The 19966-nt window shown below is 36.8% G+C and overlaps 3 protein-coding genes and 1 pseudogene across 3 annotated transcripts; 3 read left to right on the top strand and 1 right to left on the bottom strand.

The window, feature by feature from the left end:
- The window catches only part of LOC141821006 (myosin-8-like), a 105574-nt pseudogene that overhangs the window by 66212 nt on the left and 19396 nt on the right, over positions 1-19966 (top strand).
- LOC141820813 (transcription factor MAMYB) lies at positions 6264-8895 on the bottom strand. Its single transcript, XM_074708167.1, has 2 exons — positions 7862-8895; positions 6264-7105 (listed from the first exon to the last, which is right to left on the bottom strand). The coding sequence occupies exon 1, from the start codon at positions 8893-8895 to the stop codon at positions 7894-7896; it is 1002 nt and encodes a 333-aa protein (XP_074564268.1). The 3' UTR covers positions 6264-7105; positions 7862-7893.
- On the top strand, positions 9478-11873 carry LOC141820809 (transmembrane 9 superfamily member 12-like). Its single transcript, XM_074708162.1, has 2 exons — positions 9478-9593; positions 9756-11873. Exon 2 carries the CDS (start codon positions 9801-9803, stop codon positions 11766-11768), a length of 1968 nt encoding a protein of 655 aa, XP_074564263.1. The 5' UTR covers positions 9478-9593; positions 9756-9800; the 3' UTR covers positions 11769-11873.
- On the top strand, positions 17541-18982 carry LOC141820816 (brassinosteroid-responsive RING protein 1-like). Its single transcript, XM_074708170.1, has 2 exons — positions 17541-18006; positions 18707-18982. Exons 1-2 carry the CDS (start codon positions 17554-17556, stop codon positions 18710-18712), a joined length of 459 nt encoding a protein of 152 aa, XP_074564271.1. The 5' UTR covers positions 17541-17553; the 3' UTR covers positions 18713-18982.

Here is a 19966-nt window from a genome sequence, read left to right as displayed (position 1 = left end):
CATGTCGGCAATCGACAGGAATTTGCTGAACATGATAGAAGAATAAACAGAATTTCTGACTTAATTTATTATTTATATTTACCAAGTAAATTTACTTATTTATATTTTTTTAAAAGTCTCATAAATGTTCTATATAAATCAAAATTCTATAACTTTATTACAATCAAACAATAAGATGGATTTTTTATCTTCAATTTATTAAATTATGGGACATAATAAATTTTTTTTATAGAAAATCAAATTTGTTTCCATATAAAAATAAATTTTAGGATGCAATGATATGAAAAAATTTAGTTTGGTTCACTTTTCTACAATATCAAGTCAAGTTGGTGAGCCAATTCATTCTACTTCGTCATATGATGAATTTCTAATGGATTAACTCGTCCCATCATGAGTTACATGTACCTCTTAAGATTCATAAGGAAAAACTTAAATACTTGAATTGTTAAAAAAAAACTTTCTAATTCAAATTTATATGTACATATAAAACAAATTATCGCATGGAATGCGCGCGTGCTCTCTTACCAATGTTTACTTACACATTTTCATTGTTTACTATGAAAGATCCGAACTATTCGGACTTGTCTGCAAGAGCAAGATACGTTGCATTTTAAGTACCACTTGTCGTTAATTGGTCAACATTCATAGCATGCATTTTTTTATTTTAAATTATATTTAATGCACAAAAAATGTGTGCATTTAAGAATGTGTTGCTCAGAAAATTTAGGAAAAAAAAAATACTACTTTTCAAGTCGTTTAATTTTTTATTTTGCCTTTCCAAGCTAAGTGCCTAATTAATTGGCCTATATTTCTACATTACCTTAATTATAGCTAGTAGCCAACAATCAAATTTACTTTAGCTGAATTAGGGTCGATAATATTGGAGACTATTTGATAACACGAGTTCAACCGTCTTAGAACACGACTAGTAGAAATGAATTTTCATATTAAGAGGAGTGTCACTATCGTCATAGACATCAAATACACTAATGACCTTGTTAGTTGCAATTGAATAAAATTAGAATTTGATTTGAATGAGATGTTGTTATTAATCACATTGACTCATCTTTTGCTCAGAGTTAATATGTTGAATCGGGTAATCTAATTCAATTTTAGAGTTTACGGTTTGTCTATAATATAGTGCAAATCATCATTATTTTTTTTTAAAAAAGTTTGTAACCTTAGAAACATGTCCATATTGTCTTCCATGTAGAGAGGTAAATTAAAAAGTTGAAGTTGATCTCTATGTGGGAGGGTAATTCCCGGTTTGGTTGTCATGGTCTTCCATGGAAATAATGCATAGCTCTAACTTTGTGCTTCTCAAAAATTTTCTGTTTTAAAATAATCTTTATTATTAATTTTAAAAAATTGGCCGTGCATTAATGCATAGAAATTGGCAATAATCTTTATTATTAATTTTAAAAAATTGGCCGTGCATTAATGCATAGAAAATGTTGGCAGAGACCGTTCAACAAGTGACCAATACCAATTAATTAATGTCAATTCAATATGATATTGAATTAGTAGAATAGTTGCTCCCAGGGCATAGCTGAGTTGGTTACGACGTAGCAGAGTTGCAGAAGAGGGCAAGAGTTCGAATCCTGGCGAAGCCAGGCAACACCCTCCTGCATCGTGACCAACTGTAGTTTCCCGATTTACCTCCTCACAAATGGTCGGGGGGCCGATCGTGTGGGGCCGCTAAGGTTGCGGATTCCACCTTTAGTAGAAGAGAATTAGTGGAATAGTTGCCTCGGACATAGTTGAGTTGGTGACAACGAAGCAAACTTACAGAAGAGAACAAGAGTTTGAATGTTCACCGAGATAATACCCTCCTCTGTCGTGGTCAACTGCAGCTTCTTGATTTACCTCCTCATAGATGATCGTGAGACCGTTGGGATGACAGATTCTATCTTTGACAGAAGAATTAGTGGAATAGTTTCACTTTACCCCTTGCAATGATACAAAATCCTTTTGTAACCTAGCTTATTTTTTTTTTCCATGTTTTCGAACTTTGTGAGCAAATTCGATGTTCAATTTGATAATAGTTTGTTTATATTCATTCAATACACACAATTAAATGAATAAATTTGAACAACTCACTAAACTAAATAAATAAATTTGATCACATATGTGTTTAACTTCATTAATATTCATGAACAACGCTCATGAATAATGTTCATCAATAAAATTTTTATCAACATGTTGAATAAATAATTTTTTTTTAATGAACAAATAAATTTGTATTATCAAATTCAATAACCAAACTCAAAAATTTAAACAAACAAATAAATTTGAATTGAGAGCTCAATAATATCTGAACGAATCAAACTCAAGCTAATAAAAAAAAATCAAGTCAAGTTTGAATAACTATTTCAATGACTTGATTCATTTTAAGCTAGACTTGACTTAACTAGGTTACCTTATCAAATAAACTTGAACACCTTAAAGTTTGACTCGTTTACAATCTTATATATTTTCTTTCATCGTAGGAGTAGAGAAATATGTACACCCACTTGACTTCGTTAAACCACTTCATTTAGGTCATAAAATGAGAGGGGTAAGGAAGCAAATCTAAGTGTAAGGAAGAAGGAGTATGAACAAAATTATAATGTAAAACATAGGGATCAAAGTGAAATTAAGCCTAATTTTATTATAAAATGGTGTCATGGCTCTCCAAGATGGTGACCTTCTTGGGGTCATAAAATTATTAATTTAGGGTTAGTGAGGTAGCATTTGACTAACCTAGATAACAAAGTTGATGCCATTTAATGAGTAGTTGAGTTTTCGTGGATATTGTTTTGGTGATCAGAACCAAGAAGAAACCCTCCAAGATGCCATTAATTAAGCATGGAAGTTTGGTTTTCAATAATTTAATCATCCATTTTTGTTTTCAATCTTATCATTAGCTTGACTACATAGGTTTTGATATGTAATTTGATTGACTCGATATTTCTACCAAATTAAGTTTTAGCTCTATATATACATTTATTTAGCTAATAAGATGTCAAATAAATTTAGATCATAACTTATTTACATTTAAAAAATCGACCTCTAGAATATTATCCCTAGTAGGAGAATCACTATACTTGTTAATATCATTGATGATCATTCATAAGGAAATACTATCACTCATGACAATACAAAATATATAAGATAATAATAATCTTTTACTATTTTAAAATCAATTTCATATGACATAAGATTAATTATATCTTCTAAAAGAGTATATAATACAAAAAAAAATTATTAAAGTTAATCGTATCACTTATTTATATGTTATAACCATATTGTGTCACTTTCAAATTCACCTAAATTCATCTATGATGTATGATTACATATGAGTTTTAATTGAATAGATGCAACACATTTCTACTTTTCATAGGGTTGGACTTTTGCTATTTATTGCGATTGACATTGATCGAATTGAACCAACCAAAAGATCATCAAGTCGACCTACCTCAGAAAGGACATCAAGCACCAAATGAATTGGAGATTAAAAAATTGTAAAGTTTTAAGTATGCCATAATCCAATTTGACCCTAAATTTATAGATTTAATTTCCATCTATTTTTCATTTATCGAAAGCTTTTCAGACATTCAACTAAATCAATCTCTATTGACTTACTAATAAATTACAAATAGTGCCATTCAAATGATATATTTTTAGATACCGCTATACAATTATCATCTATCTTCGTTGAATGGATATGCACATAGATGATTTACCGCGACAACAACAACTGCTTGCGACTTGATTTCTGCCCGATTTAGTGCTAAATGTTGGGATGGGTCCATTGGATTTGCGAATCAAAACATCAAAGGCCCTACCCACCATCTCAAGTGGCTTTCATGTCTATTTATTTTCTTCTATTCCCCAACTTGTTTTGTGTGGATGAGGAGCACTGCACTGATTCAATCATAAAATAGGATGACAGTGAAATCTGTCCATCTCATAAAAATTAATTAGTCTTTGAACAATTTACAATATCATAGGAATGGCTTATTATATTATATTGTAATTTATTTATTTAGTAATAGAGCAAAGATAAAAAGATGTCCTTTTTTTTTCCTTGAATGGCCGAGGACATTCCACTTTAACTTTTAATCAAAGAACACACCACTCCATATACAATTATCCAACTACCCTCTATTATATTATTTTTATTATTGTCTCTATTTTATATTCCTCATCTAAATCTTAAACGAAAGATAGGTAAAATTTGAGAGATCATAATTTTTATTTCGGATTGAATCATGAAACATATAATATATTAAATTTAAATTCATTCAAAAATCTATAGTTGTTAACCGATGTAATTCATAATGATCCAATCTTAAACAAAAAAATCATTTAAAAGCTCTGAAGAATTTTAATCCTCTTTAAGATTATTTTTTCTATTGTAATAGTTATGATTTTATAACTACTACAGTTGTTATAGTTGTAGCAACTATGAAATCATAACTGTTATAACTATAAATTACAACTATTATAGTTATAACACCTACGAAACTATAATTACCACAACTGTATGATAACTCAATTATAATAACTAATGACTATAACTATATAATAGCTACAGTTTCATAACTGCTACAACACGCTCGATCGATACTAAATTTAAATATAAAATATAGATGAAAAAATAATGAGATTAATATTGGATGACAATTGTATCATTTTACGTATGAAAGTGGAGTGTACAAAAATCAAAATGGAACATACTTTTGATTATTTGGAAAAAAAAAACCTTCTTAATTTTTGCCCTATGTAATAAGAGAAAAAAAAACAAAAAATAAACAATACATGCACATTGCTTGAAATCAATGCAAACAGGTGGATGATCATGACTGATACTGAAATGTGCATCGAGGGGACTTGCTAATGATTTGCCATCACAACCACTGTAATACTAAATAAATAAAAAATTCATCATTCTATTATTAAGCATATATACCATAGAGAACAGTTTGTTCAGCAAATTCCATCTTTTTTCACATTGTAATCATGATTATTCTTGCTAACACAAGCATGTCATTGTCTACTGCTTATTCTTGTAGGAGCAATCAAGAAGATCCATTGTTTTTCCATGTATTAGTCCAAAATGTCACCAAAAGTGTTAAAAACCACATGGAGACAAGAACCTTCTTTTGTTTCAAAAAGAGTTTTAATTCATATTGAAGGAATCTGATAGGCATTATTACTTTCTTCCTAGTCAAGAAAAGGAAACCAGACCACATCATTGTGCCTCATATTACTAGAGCATTTCGAGTTCTTACGTGTGATTGATAGGGTTATCAGGAATCCAAGTACAAGATGCATTTAAATTACCATCTCAAACAAATAGCTTATCAAGATTAGGCTTTGTTGCCCTCAAAGTATGATTGAGTTAGTTACTACGGAACAGATTTGCTGCAATGGATAAGAATCAAATTTCGACGAAATCGAGATAATACTCTCTCCGAAATAGCAACTACAAGTCTACAACTTCCCGATTTACCTCCTTATAGATAATTGTGGAATTAACTATGTGAGACCACTAGGATGGTAGATTCCACCTGTAGAAAATAGGCTTTGTTTATGTTACTAGTTGAAGGCTTATTCCTCCTTCAAACCCTATAAACGGGAAACAATGGAACTACTTTTCTCGTGTTTGTGGAACAACACTTGCTCGCTCTAATTCCTTCAAAATTGTGCTAATAAAAGGTTGATAGAAACCTTAAGGCATAAAAACCATTTGACTCCAAAACTAAAGCAGAATCATATGTGAGAAATAAGCACCAGATGGATGGTTCAGAAAGAGAAACACCAAATGATTGAAGTCAATATAGAGACAGTGTTTCTTCCTGAATTAACATTTACGTTTGAACTATACAATGATGCGCCAAAAATGAATAGAAAAAGGAAGCAGACACGAAACAAAAAAGGTTTTTTCAGATACCTGATTGTCTGAAGTTCTCCCCTGCAACTGCATTCTATGTGAAAGGAAATTGATTTGGCATTCATCAATGTAAGATCTCTTGTATGGTTCTTTAAGATGTACCTTCTCAAGAGTTTTTCATTAGTAAAAATCTGGGCCATCAAACATAAACATGTTTATCATTTTCTACATTGACAATGCAAACCTTTCAGGAGTCATCCCTATGTTTGCATGATCTTTCATAAAGGGAGTAGTTTTTTTTCTCTTTCAGATTATTTATTACACAGCAGGAATTGACAATGTGCATTCTTCAATTAATCAACCTCAACAGGACAATTGTGTGTGCTGCAGAGTGCGCCACGCAAAGATGGCCTAGTTTTGTATGCTACAGATTCCACGAACGGCAAGCAAGCAAATGCAACAAGCATAGCACAAAAGTTGAGCAATTTCTGAATGCAGCAAGCTAATGCAACAAAGACAAAATTTAGAATAATTTATGTCCTATGCCATGAACAAGAAAGCAGCATCAACATAAAGGGCAGTGTTAAACAAACCGAGCAAGCCACAAAATAGATGGCCACAAAAAGCAACCGATCTTCCACAGCATGCAAGCACAGCGGCGGCAGGGCGAGGCAACACTTGCACTCCTCAATGCAAGCACAGCAGCAGTAATGGAAATGTTCCCATCTTGGTTGTTTGAACACACAATGCATCAATAAACATGTCTGACATGGAGAATCAAGTCCTTGTGCAATTGATAGGTTTCATGAGGTTCCCGCAACTGCTGCTGCCAATGCAAATTCTGCCAATTGATCCAAGGCTTTGATGTTGATGCAACTCAACATATGCCATTTGCTGCCTTGCAACTCCAATATAATCTGATTGAAGTCTGTTGTCTAGTTTCTTGAGTCAAGATGTCAAGCAAGAGGAGCAGACCTCATGGATGATACTGGAAGTGTGAGCATGCATCACATTGATTCATCAGATCTTGGTTGCCTCGAGTTCCAATTTCCTTTTGTGCTTTTCTTCATGACATGGGATGACCTTCTACAGGTCTTTCTGCACGAGAAGGCTAGATACTTTCCTCCATCTCTTGGTGTTGCTTGTGCATTCATCTACTAATTTGGAAGTGTTCTTTTCCATTCTCTTTAGGGTGGTTCAATACCAATAATTCACCCGAAACAACATCTAAGTTAAACATTCAGAAAAATCAATCTGGACTTCTCGAGTAAAAAGGAAATCAAAATGTAGATGGTTTGAGTTAGTGGACAAGAACCTATATTCTTCAGTTAAAAATTGCTTTAAAAGCATACTTGATCAAATCAATGGTGAGATCAAAATATAAATATATAACTGAGAAGGCAGCGAAGTACTTAACTTACAATGTGGGCAAATACAAATACTGCTTGGTGGATAATTTAAGAGATGATTTCAGACAAACCAAGAATGTAGGTCTCTCTTTAAGCTTTTTTTTTTTTATCTTATTCGATTAAAATTACTAGTTCAGCTTTGGCAAACTGGGTCTTGTTTAGGAACCCAAAGATTACACTATTGCTAATAAGTTAATAGGTAATATCCATCCTCATTATACTGAATAGTCAATATCAAATTCTAAACTACTAAAATTATCAGCAGGAGATGGACAGTTCCAGTTAAAGTAGAAGCATATATGCTACAAAATGGAAGTTCATATGAATTATCAACAAAGATAAATAAATATATCCTTTTGTTGATGAGAAAAACAAGTATCCAAATTACTATTCCACAATCCATAGAAATTAAAAGACACCATAGTGTTACAAGAACTAGGTGTTGCAATTGCAGTTTAATCAGTAATGACACTGTACTCATGCAGAAAATCTTCAATATCCTATTGATTTGTATCCAATGATGGAAGAACAAACAAGAAAATCCAAAGAAGTTAACAAAATAAACCACCAGTACCTCCAGATCAATAAAATGGAAGCAGGATTTCTTCACACATCTGTAGCTTTCGAGGTTCGAAAGTTTCTCTTCAACTCCACGACCCTCTTCATGCAGGCTGCCTTCGATTTGCCTGGTACTGCTGCAGCAACCTTCTCCCACCTCATTGACACATCCTTGGGGAATGTCTTGAGAGCATTAAGAAGTGCAATGTCCTCTCCCGAGCTCCATTTTTCCACCCCTCCACCATTCTCCTTCGCGGAATCACCGTTCTCCATTAAATTTCCAACTTGCAGTGACGACTCCATCTCGACGGTCACCACTCGTTTATCCACCGGCTTCCTCTGCTTCAGAAACTGCTTATACGAATCCCCAGACGCAGGTCTCTTCTCCGATAATGATTTTGCAGTGGTTATCACGCTATCCAATCCGTGCTTGCCTCGGAAAGCTTCGGCGATCCTCTCCCACCGCCGTGGCTCGCCGACCGGGTGCTTCGAGATCTGCCTCTTGAGAAGCTCAAAGTCCTCATCGGTCCATTCTTTCTGTTCTCCATTTTCTTCCGACTCGACGTGATCCGCTGATCCACTGTCATTGTCTAAGATCGGATCTTTGATCTTCGCAATTGCTGGGAGTTCCGAGACGACGGGAACCAGAGGAGGAGGAGGATCTTCGGGCTTCTTGGATCTGGCGCGACGGCCCTGGATCCGCTTCTTGGGCTCGTCGAGATCGGACTGATCAGGGGCGGGCTCGGGATCGGGGAGAGGATCTCCGCGGCCGACGCGGAAGTCACCTCCGGTGGAGGAGGTAGGTGAGAAAGCGCCTAAGGCGAGGGATAAGGCAGCCCATAGGAGGAGGGAAGCGAGGGTTTGGGTGCCGGAGAGGGAAAGGTAGGCGAGGACGAGGAGGGCAGCCGAAGCGGAGAGGCAAGCGGCGGCGTGAAGCTTATCGAACTTTGGGTCCTCTGCGATCGCCGTGGAAGCGGCGAATAAGCCGCCGCCGCCGCGGCCGGCTTGGAAGAGGAATCGCGGCCGCCTCTCCTCCTCCATGAACTCCATCTCTCGGGAGCGAGAAATCTACACGCGACGGACTACCGATACCTATACCATACATGTCTCACGTTGTTTGCACGTGATTTAGAAAAAAAAACCATTTTTATATTTTCCAAAAGGTATATTTATTTCTGAAAATAGCATATTCTAACAAAGTAAAAAAATTATTTTTTAATAAATCAAATCAATCCAAAATAAAAGTTTAATTATTTTTTTCATGAAAATTCATTTGTAATTTTAAATAATTCATTTTTTTTATATTTTTCTCTAAAAAAATAGACATGATGACTTCTATTTATGATTAAATAATTCATCTAAAAAGACTTATACAAGGGAAAGTGTAATCCAACACCACGAATTAAAAAGACAAACATTTTTTTAAAAATATATTATTATTATTATTATTATACTCATTATTTTAACTCGTTTAAATTTATTAGAGGTCAAAAATATAAATTGATTTTGTATTTGAAGAAAACGCAAATATCATTTTTTTTCTAATTTTCTGATCGTCAAAAAATCTATTTAGATTCCACTCGCAGTATGCCAGTATTGAATTGTTAATTATCCCTTCCTTTCTTCTTCCACGGTTGCCGTCGCGACTGCAACGCCGCCGAGGAGATCCGTCGGAATCGCTTCTCCTCCCCATTTGCCCCTCGATCGTTCTCTTCTCTCGTCTCGATTTCCCTATCCGATTTTCATCGGTAAGTTTCATCTCCTTCCCAGATCCGTTTTGGTCCTAGGGTTTTTTTTTTTTTTGCTTTTCGATTTATCCTATCAGGCGTCGGATCTTGTCCAATGCGCCGATGGTGTTTGTTTTTTCCGATTTGCTTGGTGAAAGATGGAATCTTTGAGTTTGATTGCAGGTTGCCGTAGAAAAGTTTGAAATTTGTCAGCGTCGCATAGCATCGATGAGGTCTTCCTGCTTCATCTATATCGCTTTGTTGATCTCTCTTCTGAAACTAGCTCCGACCAGTTCATTCTACCTTCCCGGTAGCTATATGCATACGTATCCTCAAGGAAAAACTATATCGCCCAAAGTGAATTCTCTCACTTCGTTTGAGACTGAGATCCCTTTTAGCTACTACAGTCTCCCCTACTGCAAGCCCGAGGGAGGGATCAAGAAGAGCGCAGAGAATTTAGGTGAGCTTCTCATGGGCGATCAGATCGACAACTCCCCTTACCGCTTCCGTATCAATGTCAATGAATCCCTTTACCTCTGCACTACACATCCGCTGAGTGAAGAGGAGGTGAAGCTTCTGAAGCAGCGGACGCACGATCTGTATCAGGTGAACATGATTCTCGACAACCTTCCTGTCAGGAGATCTACTGAGCAGAATGGCGTCACCTTCTACTGGACTGGGTTCCCAGTCGGTTACACACCTCTTGGAAGCAACGAAGACTACATCATCAATCACTTGAAATTTACGGTCTTGTACCACGAGTATGAAGGCGGCCGCGTCGAGATAATCGACACCGGAGAAGAAGGGATGGGAGCGATTACAGAGACCGAAAAGAATACCATGTCTGGATTTGAGATTGTAGGGTTTGAAGTTGTTCCATGCAGCGTAAAGCGCAACCCGGCTGCCATGTCGAAGCTTAAAATGTACAGCAAAGTTGATCCTGTGAATTGCCCATTGCAACCTGACAAGTCTCAAGTCATTCGAGAGAAAGAACGGATCTCATTCACCTACGAAGTTGTATTTGTGAAAAGCGACATCAGATGGCCCTCGAGGTGGGATGCATATCTCAAGATGGAAGGTGCCAAAGTCCATTGGTTCTCGATCATGAACTCTTTGATGGTTATATTCTTCTTAGCCGGGATAGTGTTTGTGATATTTTTGAGGACTGTAAGGAGAGACCTTACCAGATACGAAGAACTGGATAAAGAGTCTCAAGCTCAAATGAACGAGGAATTGTCCGGCTGGAAACTAGTGGTAGGCGATGTCTTCAGGGAGCCAAATTCCTCAAAGCTACTCTGTGTTCTGGTCGGTGATGGATTGCAAATTACAGGAATGGCAGTCGTGACAATTGTGTTTGCTGCTCTTGGGTTCATGTCTCCTGCTTCACGAGGCATGCTATTGACGGGCATGATTGTTCTTTATCAATTCCTCGGAATTGTTTCTGGATACGTCGGAGTCAGACTTTGGCGAACCATAAAAGGCGGTTCCGAAGGGTGGAGATCAGTTTCATGGTCGATTTCTTGTTTCTTTCCTGGGATAGCATTTCTTGTTCTGTGCATTCTAAACTTCATGCTGTGGGGGAGCAAGAGCACTGGAGCTCTACCGATATCATTGTTCTTCACTCTGTTATCTTTGTGGTTCTGCATCTCGGTGCCGCTTACCCTTCTAGGCGGCTTCCTGGGCACTCGGGCGGAGCACATTCAGTTCCCTGTGCGAACGAATCAGATTCCGCGAGAGATTCCTGCTAGGAAGTATCCTTCATGGCTCCTTGTCCTCGGCGCTGGAACTCTACCCTTCGGCACCCTCTTCATCGAGCTATTCTTCATCCTATCGAGTATCTGGCTCGGAAGGTTCTATTACGTGTTTGGATTCTTGCTTGTAGTGCTGCTCTTGCTGGTCATAGTTTGTGCTGAGGTCTCGGTCATCCTGACTTACATGCATCTCTGCGTCGAGGATTGGCAGTGGTGGTGGAAAGCTTTCTTTGCTTCTGGATCGGTCGCCGTATACGTGTTCTTGTACTCCATCAACTACTTGGTATTTCAGCTTAGAAGCTTAAGCGGGCCTGTTTCAGCAATGCTCTACCTTGGCTATTCACTGATCATGGCCCTTGCTATCATGTTATCTACCGGCGCCATCGGCTTCTTGGTCTCCTTCTACTTCGTTCACTACCTTTTCTCGTCGGTGAAGATCGACTAAAGGCTTGCTTCTTCTTCAAGATGCAGATGCAGTCGTGACGGTAAGTGTAGTTGCAATAGGTCTCTAATCAATTTATCTTGAAATCCAACCATATGCTTCAAATTTTTTTTTATTATAAATGTAATAGTAAATGGATGCCATTATGCCATTATGTGTAACTCTTGGTGCATTATATTCTAGCATTAATATGAGAAATTTAATTTCATATTAATACTCATTAATTTTTGTTCTTGTATTAGTCCTATAAATAGGACATGTATGAAGCATTGTAGAGATGCACCATTGAGACAAGCAATAAGAATTTCTCTCCTTTGCTCTCTATTAGTCTTTGTCTTGTTCGTTTATAACACGTTATCAGCACGAAGCTCTCGTTTCCGAAGCAAAGGTCAAGGCTCCCTCCTCGTCCGTGATAGCCAAGTTTCATGCCTCATTTGTGAAAGTCAAGTCCATCGAGGTTGACAACGGTATTCTTGAAAACTTTCAATCTTGTTCATTTTTATCTCATCATTTAGTTTCTATTATAGTCATCATGTCGAACCTCACGAAATTGGAGTTCACGGCCCTTGACATCACTGGAAAGAATTACCTTTCATGGATTCTAGATGCTGAAATTCATCTTGCCGCTAATGGTCTTGGAAATACCATCAAAAATCAAAACACCACATCTGACCAAGATAAGGCCAAAGCAATGATTTTCCTTCGTCGTCATCTTCACGAAGGTTTAAAAATTGAATATCTCACCGTGAAAGATCCATTGGTCCTATGGAACAATTTAAAAGAAAGGTATGATCATTTGAAAACGATCATTCTTCCAAAAGCTCAATTTGAATGGCTACATTTGCGCCTTCAAGATTTCAAATCGGTGAGTGAATATAATTCGGCATTATTTCGGATTACTTCTCAACTCAAATTATGTGGAGAAACTATTACTGATGGAGATATGTTAGAGAAAACATTCTCCACTTTTCATGCATCGAATGTGCTCCTGCAGCAGCAGTATCGTGCAAAAGGATTTGAGAAGTATTCTGAATTGATTTCATGTCTATTATTGGCCGAACAAAATAATGAACTTTTGTTGAAGAATCATGAAGCTCGTCCAACCGGATCGACTCCATTCCCTGAAGTGAATGTGACATCATCTAATTATGAAGGACAACATCGTGGTCGTGGCCGTCGTGCCCGTGGAAATGGACGTGGACGTGGGTATGGTCGTGGACGTGGTGGTGGTGGTCGACACTATTTTCGCAACAATTCCCCCCAATATATGGAGAAAGGGAAGAACAACAAAGAGATGTATGATGATAAAAAGGATCAAATCAATAAGACCATAGAGAACAAATGCTATCGTTGCGGCATGAAGGGTCATTGGTCACGTACCTGTCGTACGCCAAAGCATTTTATCGATCTTTATCAAGCATCGTTAAAAGGAAAAGGGACCATCGAGACCAACTTTGTTTCCAATGGCAGAAAAATGATAATGGAGACCAACTCGACTTCGGCTTCCGGTGATGATAAAATAACTTTTGGTATTGATGATTTCTCCCAATTTGATGAAGCCGATTTTCTTGTCGAGCATGAAAATAACAATGATGTCATTTGATATTTATGTTTTCTTTATAATGTTTAATGAAATTCCATGATTACATAGTTCTTATTTATATTTTCGCATATTTTGAGTAATTAATTTTATTAATCAAGTTCATTCAAATACTTAAAATAATTTTAATAATATCATGAACTCCCTCTTGATAAGAAAGATGTACCTTAACCACCAACTCGATATTTAGTTTGATGTTGTGTTTGTATTGTTCATGTTTATTTTTATCTTAATATTTTATTTTATTTTATCTCATGAAGAAAATGGAGGTTCCCGGAAGCGAATACTCGACGAATGAAAAATGTAGTTGTCTCGTAGACAGTGCCTCAACACATACCATTTTGAAAAGCAAGAAATTTTTTACCTTCTTGGTGATGAATGAAACATGCGTGAATACAATATCAGGTAGTTCCAAAATTATTGAAGGCTCCGGAAGAGCAAATATTATATTACCCAGAGGAACAAATATTTATATTGATAATGCATTGTATTCGTCCAAGTCTCAAAGAAATTTATTGAGTTTTAAAGATATCCGCAGAAATGGATATCACATTGAGACTTCAAATGAAGGCAATAAAGAATTTTTATCTATCACAAGTATCATCTTGGGTAAAAAATGTTTCTTAGAAAAATTACCCGCAGTTTCCTCTGGACTATATTTCACAAACATAAGTGTTGGCGAAGTACATGTCGTTACAAACCAGAAGTTTGTCGATCAACATAGTTTTATTACATGGCATGATAGATTGGGACATCCTGGAGCTATTATGATGCGAAGAATAATTAATCATTCATGTGGGCATTCACTGAAAAACCAGAAGATTTTTCTACCCAATGAATTTTCTTGTGCTGCTTGTTCACAAGGGAAGTTAATAATAAGGCCATCACCATCTAAAATCAGGGCTGAACCCTTGAAATTTCTTGAAAGAATACAAGGTGATATATGTGGGCCTATTCATCCACCATGTGGACCATTCAGATATTTTATGGTCTTAATTGACGCATCAACAAGATGGTCACATGTGTGTTTATTATCAACTCGTAATCAAGCATTTGCAAGATTGCTTGCGCAAATTATCAAATTACGAGCTCACTTCCCGGATTATTCAATTAAATCTATTCGTCTTGATAATGCTGGAGAATTTACTTCCCAAGCTTTTAATAATTATTGTATGTCAATTGGGATAAGTGTTGAACATCCAGTAGCACATGTTCACACACAAAATGGTCTTGCAGAGTCATTGATAAAACGTCTTCAACTAATTGCAAGACCGTTGCTTATGAAAACGAAACTTCCGATACAAGCTTGGGGACATGCTATTTTACACGCGGCAGCATTAATTCGTATCAGACCTACACATTATAATGAGGTCTCCCCTTTGGAAATGGTTTATGGTCAGGAACCAAATATTTCCCATCTTAGAATTTTTGGCTGTGCGGTATATGTGCCAATTGCTCCACCACAACGCACAAAGATGGGACCCCAAAGGAGATTGGGGATATATGTTGGATATGAATCACCGTCTATAATTAAATATCTTGAGCCATTGACGGGTGATTTATTCACGGCACGGTTTGCCGATTGTCATTTTGATGAAATGATATTTCCAACATTAAAAGGGGAAAATAAGCAGTTGGAAAAAGAAATAAACTGGCGTGAGTTATCATTAGCTCATTATGATCCTCGTACAAAGCAATCTGAACTCGAAGTTCAGAAAATTATTCACTTGCAAAATTTAGCAAATCAATTGCCAGATGTTTTTACTGACCCTAAGAAAGTTACGAAGTCTTATATTCCAGCTGCAAATGCTCCAATTAGAATTGATGTTCCTGAAGGGCAACCCATTATTGCTAACGAGCCTAATGTGCAAGTGAAGCGTGGTAGACCAGTCGGTTCCAAAGATAAAAATCCTCGAAAAAGAAAGGAAGTAAAGGCTCAAATTGAGGAAACAATTACTCCAGAAGAGCATCCAGTCATTGAGAAAATGATTAAAGAAGAATCACAGGTACCTGAAAATGAAGAGATCTCTATAAACTATGTTTTGACTGGGAAAAGATGGAATCGAGATGAAATCGACGTCGATGAAAATTTTGCATATGCTATAGCATGCGATATTGTTAATGAAGACGAGGATCTTGAACCAAAGTCTGTAGAAGAATGCAGACGGAGAAATGATTGGCCAAAATGGAAAGATGCGATTGAAGCTGAATTAAAATCGCTCGCAAAGCATAAAGTTTTTGGACCTGTCGTCCGTACCCCTGAAGGTGTTAAACCGATCGGTTATAAATGGGTATTTGTAAGAAAAAGAAATGAGAAAAATGAAATTGTCAGATATAAGGCACGTCTTGTAGCCCAGGGATTCTCGCAGAGACCTGGTATTGATTATGAGGAGACATATTCTCCTGTGGTGGATGCAACAACATTTAGATTTCTGATAAGTTTATCAATCCACGAGAAATTGCAGATGAGATTGATGGATGTCGTTACGGCATATTTATATGGCTCTCTTGAGAACAACATATACATAAAACTCCCTGAAGGATTTAAAATGCCAGAAGCATGTAATTCAGATCGTCGAGACCTTTACTCGGTTAAATTATGTAGATCTCTATACGGATTGAAACAATCTGGACGTATGTGGTATAAACGTCTCAGTGAATATTTGTTAAAGAATGGATTTCAAAATGATCCAATATGTTCATGTGTGTTTATTAAGAGATCTGGATCACAATTTGTAATAATTGCAATTTATGTAGACGATCTGAATATTATTGGATCAACAGATGAACTATCTGAAACAGTTGATTATCTCAAGAAAGAATTTGAGATGAAAGATCTCGGGAAAACAAAATTATGTCTTGGCTTGCAAATTGAGCATTTAGAGAATGGAATTTTTGTCCACCAATCTGCTTATACATCAAGAGTGTTAAAGAGATTTTTTATGGATAAAGCACATCCCTTGAGTTGTCCAATGATCGTGAGATCGCTTGATGTAAATAAAGATCCATTTCGACCTCGTATGAATGATGAAGAACTACTTGGTCCTGAAGTACCATATCTTAGTGCTATTGGAGCGCTAATGTATCTGGCTAGTCATACTAGACCTGATATATCATTTGCAGTAAATTTATTAGCGAGATATAGTTCTTCACCAACAAAGAGACATTGGAATGGAGTTAAGCATATTTTTCGGTACCTTCAAGGTACTATGGACATGGGATTATATTATCCATATGTACGTGAAGCTAAATTGATTGGATACGCAGATGCAGGATATTTATCTGATCCTCATAATGGTAGATCTCAAACGGGTTATGTATTCACATATGGTGGTACAGCTATATCTTGGAGATCTATGAAACAAACAATTACCGCCACATCTTCAAATCATTCCGAGATCATAGCAATTCATGAAGCAAGTCGAGAATGTGTATGGTTGAGATCAATTATACATCACATTCGAGAGTCATGTGGTTTATCCGTGAATAAGAATTCTCCAACAATTTTATATGAGGATAATGCTGCTTGCATTGCACAATTAAAGGGAGGATATATTAAAGGCGATAGAACGAAACACATATCACCAAAATTCTTTTTCACTCATGATCTCCAGAAAAAAGGTGATATTGATGTTCATCAAATTCGTTCATCAGATAATCTAGCAGATCTATTTACAAAAGCATTGCCTACTACGACCTTTAAAAGGTTAGTGTATAAAATTGGCATGCGGAGACTCGAAAGTTTAAAGTGATGTTACAAAGAGGGGGAGTTTACATACTGCACTCTTTTTTCCTTCACCATGGTTTTTTCCCACTGGGTTTTCCTGGTAAGGTTTTTAATGAGACAGTATATAAATGGCATCCAAGGGGGAGTATTATAAATGTAATAGTAAATGGATGCCATTATGCCATTATGTGTAACTCTTGGTGCATTATATTCTAGCATTAATATGAGAAATTTAATTTCATATTAATACTCATTAATTTTTGTTCTTGTATTAGTCCTATAAATAGGACATGTATGAAGCATTGTAGAGATGCACCATTGAGACAAGCAATAAGAATTTCTCTCCTTTGCTCTCTATTAGTCTTTGTCTTGTTCGTTTATAACAATTTTTTATTTCACGACGCTCTCTATTTATCACCGGCTCTCATCCAAACGGCAAACCACCACCTCCGACGACGACGATGGGTTTCCCCTGCGTCTGCTACGCCGTCATCCTTCCCCGCCCCGTCGTGATCGTCCTTTTCCTGCTCGAACGCCTCGAGCTTGCCGTCTCCGCCTCGCTCTTCTTCCTAGGCCTCGCCTCATCGTCCCCCTCCTCCTCCGTCGCTGACAGCCTCTACCCGTTCGCGCACTCCGTCCACCTCAGCGACTCCCTCATTTCGCCCGCCGTCGTCAAGTCCCGCCTCCCCGTCGTTCGCTTCTCTGCCCTCCGATCCGACGCCGCACCCCTCTGCGCCGTTTGCCTCGCCGCGCTCGAGCCCCGCCACGAGGTCCGGCATCTCGGGAACTGCGCCCACCTCTTCCACAAGGGCTGCATCGACAAGTGGGTCGACGTCGGCCAGCTCACATGCCCTCTCTGCCGCGCCCTTCTCCTTCCCGGGTCGCCCAGAAGCCACCAGCATCTTCCGGAGGAGGTTAGCCCTAGATATCACTCAATCGGCTAGGGTTTCAAACTGTTCTCTGCTTGTAATACAAAAGTTCGTCCTTCTTCAATGAATACCTAGCGATTGAGTGCATCAAGAACCCTAATATAGATTTGGTCACAAGTCGGCCAACAGATTACTTGATCTTGAATCTACATGCTTCCCATCATCACTACAAACGATCTCACGTTAACAAAAAAACTGCATCATTGATCTAAAAATCCAACCTTTGCCCTGTGAAAACAAAGCAAACAACCTAAATAGTATGATCTCGAAACAACTAGAACATCTGTAAGATGCCTGTTTGATCAAATGTGTGTTTAGCTACTCCTGAAAGTGAAGAAGGAGCTACCTTTAGCTTCAGACTACAAGGAAAGAAATTAATTGCTTATTTGAATCTAATGACAAACAATTACAGTGTTCAGATACAATCTAATTTGTCTATTCTATTGGTGGTGGATCACAATCAGTATGGTTTCTTGTCTTGTGCTCAAGGATGTTAGGTAGAATGGTATGGACTAAGGAATGCTTCCAAGCCAAGTAAACTTTAGCCCCAAAAGTCTAAGAAGTGTCAGATGATACGAACTCTTTTTGAGGTCTTTAAGGACAATTCTTGATCACTCTTCATTAGGATCTCATTCTAATTTGATGTATTATTAACTTTGACTTGATGAACACTTGTGCTGAAAAGAATTAAGGTGTTAAGAATGCTGTGATGGTGATTATGAAAAGCATCTGTGGAGATGAGTTGAAACTGAGCAGTAGCTTTCTCACATGGACAACAATTCAGTGATGGGTCCTAAAGCTTGAGAAGTTGGACAAAGTGGCACAGGGGGTTTCATTCATGAAAAGCTTTTGTACCTGTCCCGGGGTTTTCCCTTGGACTGATTGAACAAATAAATGATGAAGGCATCTTTTAGGAAAGCAATGAACACTTGTCTCATGAATATGGGAAATCAGTGGTGGTGGAGGGACTGGAAGTGATGCTGTAAATTATAGACCTTCACTTTATATATATATATCAGAATTTGACTTTCAGGATACTCATTTTATTTGTGTATTGAATTTTGATCCTCTTATTATTCTTTACCATTCTACCAAACCAAATTTCCTACAACAATGAAAATTTAAAGAAAATGATTCCCTCAGACAAATAAACAGACTTTGTTTTTGTTAGTTGGAGTAATCGGATTTAATTGTATTTTATCAGTTTTTATTCTTTCCTTTTTAAAACAAGAAAAAGATCTCTTGTTGTTCTCACTCTAAATTGTGATTTTTCAATAGAAATAGATATATATTCAAATTAAGATAATTATTAAGGCTTCTCTTGTACCATATTTCTATTTAAATTTAGAATTATGACCCACCCCTCAAATTAATGTAAACTATAAGTTTACATGGTGAAGAACATGGCAGCATTTCATATTATTTACAAGTCAAAAATTTGAATTTATATAAAATTAAAATGTCAAAGACCTAAAAGTGACCATTATCTGTTGGAAGGAGACATTTACATAGACTTTCTATGCCATTTTCCACCATCTTGTGGCTTGTGGGGTGTCTTATTTACACTTTTTAAATGGAATGAAATTAAAATATCTATTTTTTCAAAAACAATAAAAACATTTTATGTTTTTCTTTACTATACTAATTACCTTGCATGATTAAAATCCTAAATCTATATAAAATCAAAATTAGAAAATAAATTGCTGATTAATTTACAATTTATTTTTTTCAGAGAATTTAATTCGAGTGTAATATAAGGGTTGTGAGTACATTGTCATTAATGTTTATGCCAATCTAGCACATTTTCCCAGTTCAAAAATTAATTAAATTTTAAGCCCAACACAGGCCCAATGCCTTATCACTAGATTCCACTTCAAATCATCTAAAACTTTATAGAACATTATTTTTGCAGCAGTTAAGTTCCATGGTAGAGACAAGCATGAGA

Source organism: Curcuma longa, unplaced genomic scaffold (genome assembly GCF_044706935.1).
Source record: "Curcuma longa cultivar G26 ecotype Majalengka, Jawa Barat unplaced genomic scaffold, ITB_CL_G26_1.1 utg8573_np1212_1322966_RagTag, whole genome shotgun sequence".
Taxonomy (NCBI): Eukaryota; Viridiplantae; Streptophyta; class Magnoliopsida; order Zingiberales; family Zingiberaceae; genus Curcuma; species Curcuma longa.
The sequence above is the reverse complement of the archived record's forward strand: the minus strand, read 5'-3'. Positions and strand labels throughout refer to the sequence as shown.

What these genes read in the sequence shown, in the direction of transcription:
- LOC141820813 (XM_074708167.1), bottom strand. Translation starts at nt 8,895, where the DNA reads ATGGAGTTCATGGAGGAGGAGAGGCGGCCGCGATTCCTCTTCCAAGCC.
- LOC141820809 (XM_074708162.1), top strand. Translation starts at nt 9,801, where the DNA reads ATGAGGTCTTCCTGCTTCATCTATATCGCTTTGTTGATCTCTCTTCTG.
- LOC141820816 (XM_074708170.1), top strand. Translation starts at nt 17,554, where the DNA reads ATGGGTTTCCCCTGCGTCTGCTACGCCGTCATCCTTCCCCGCCCCGTC.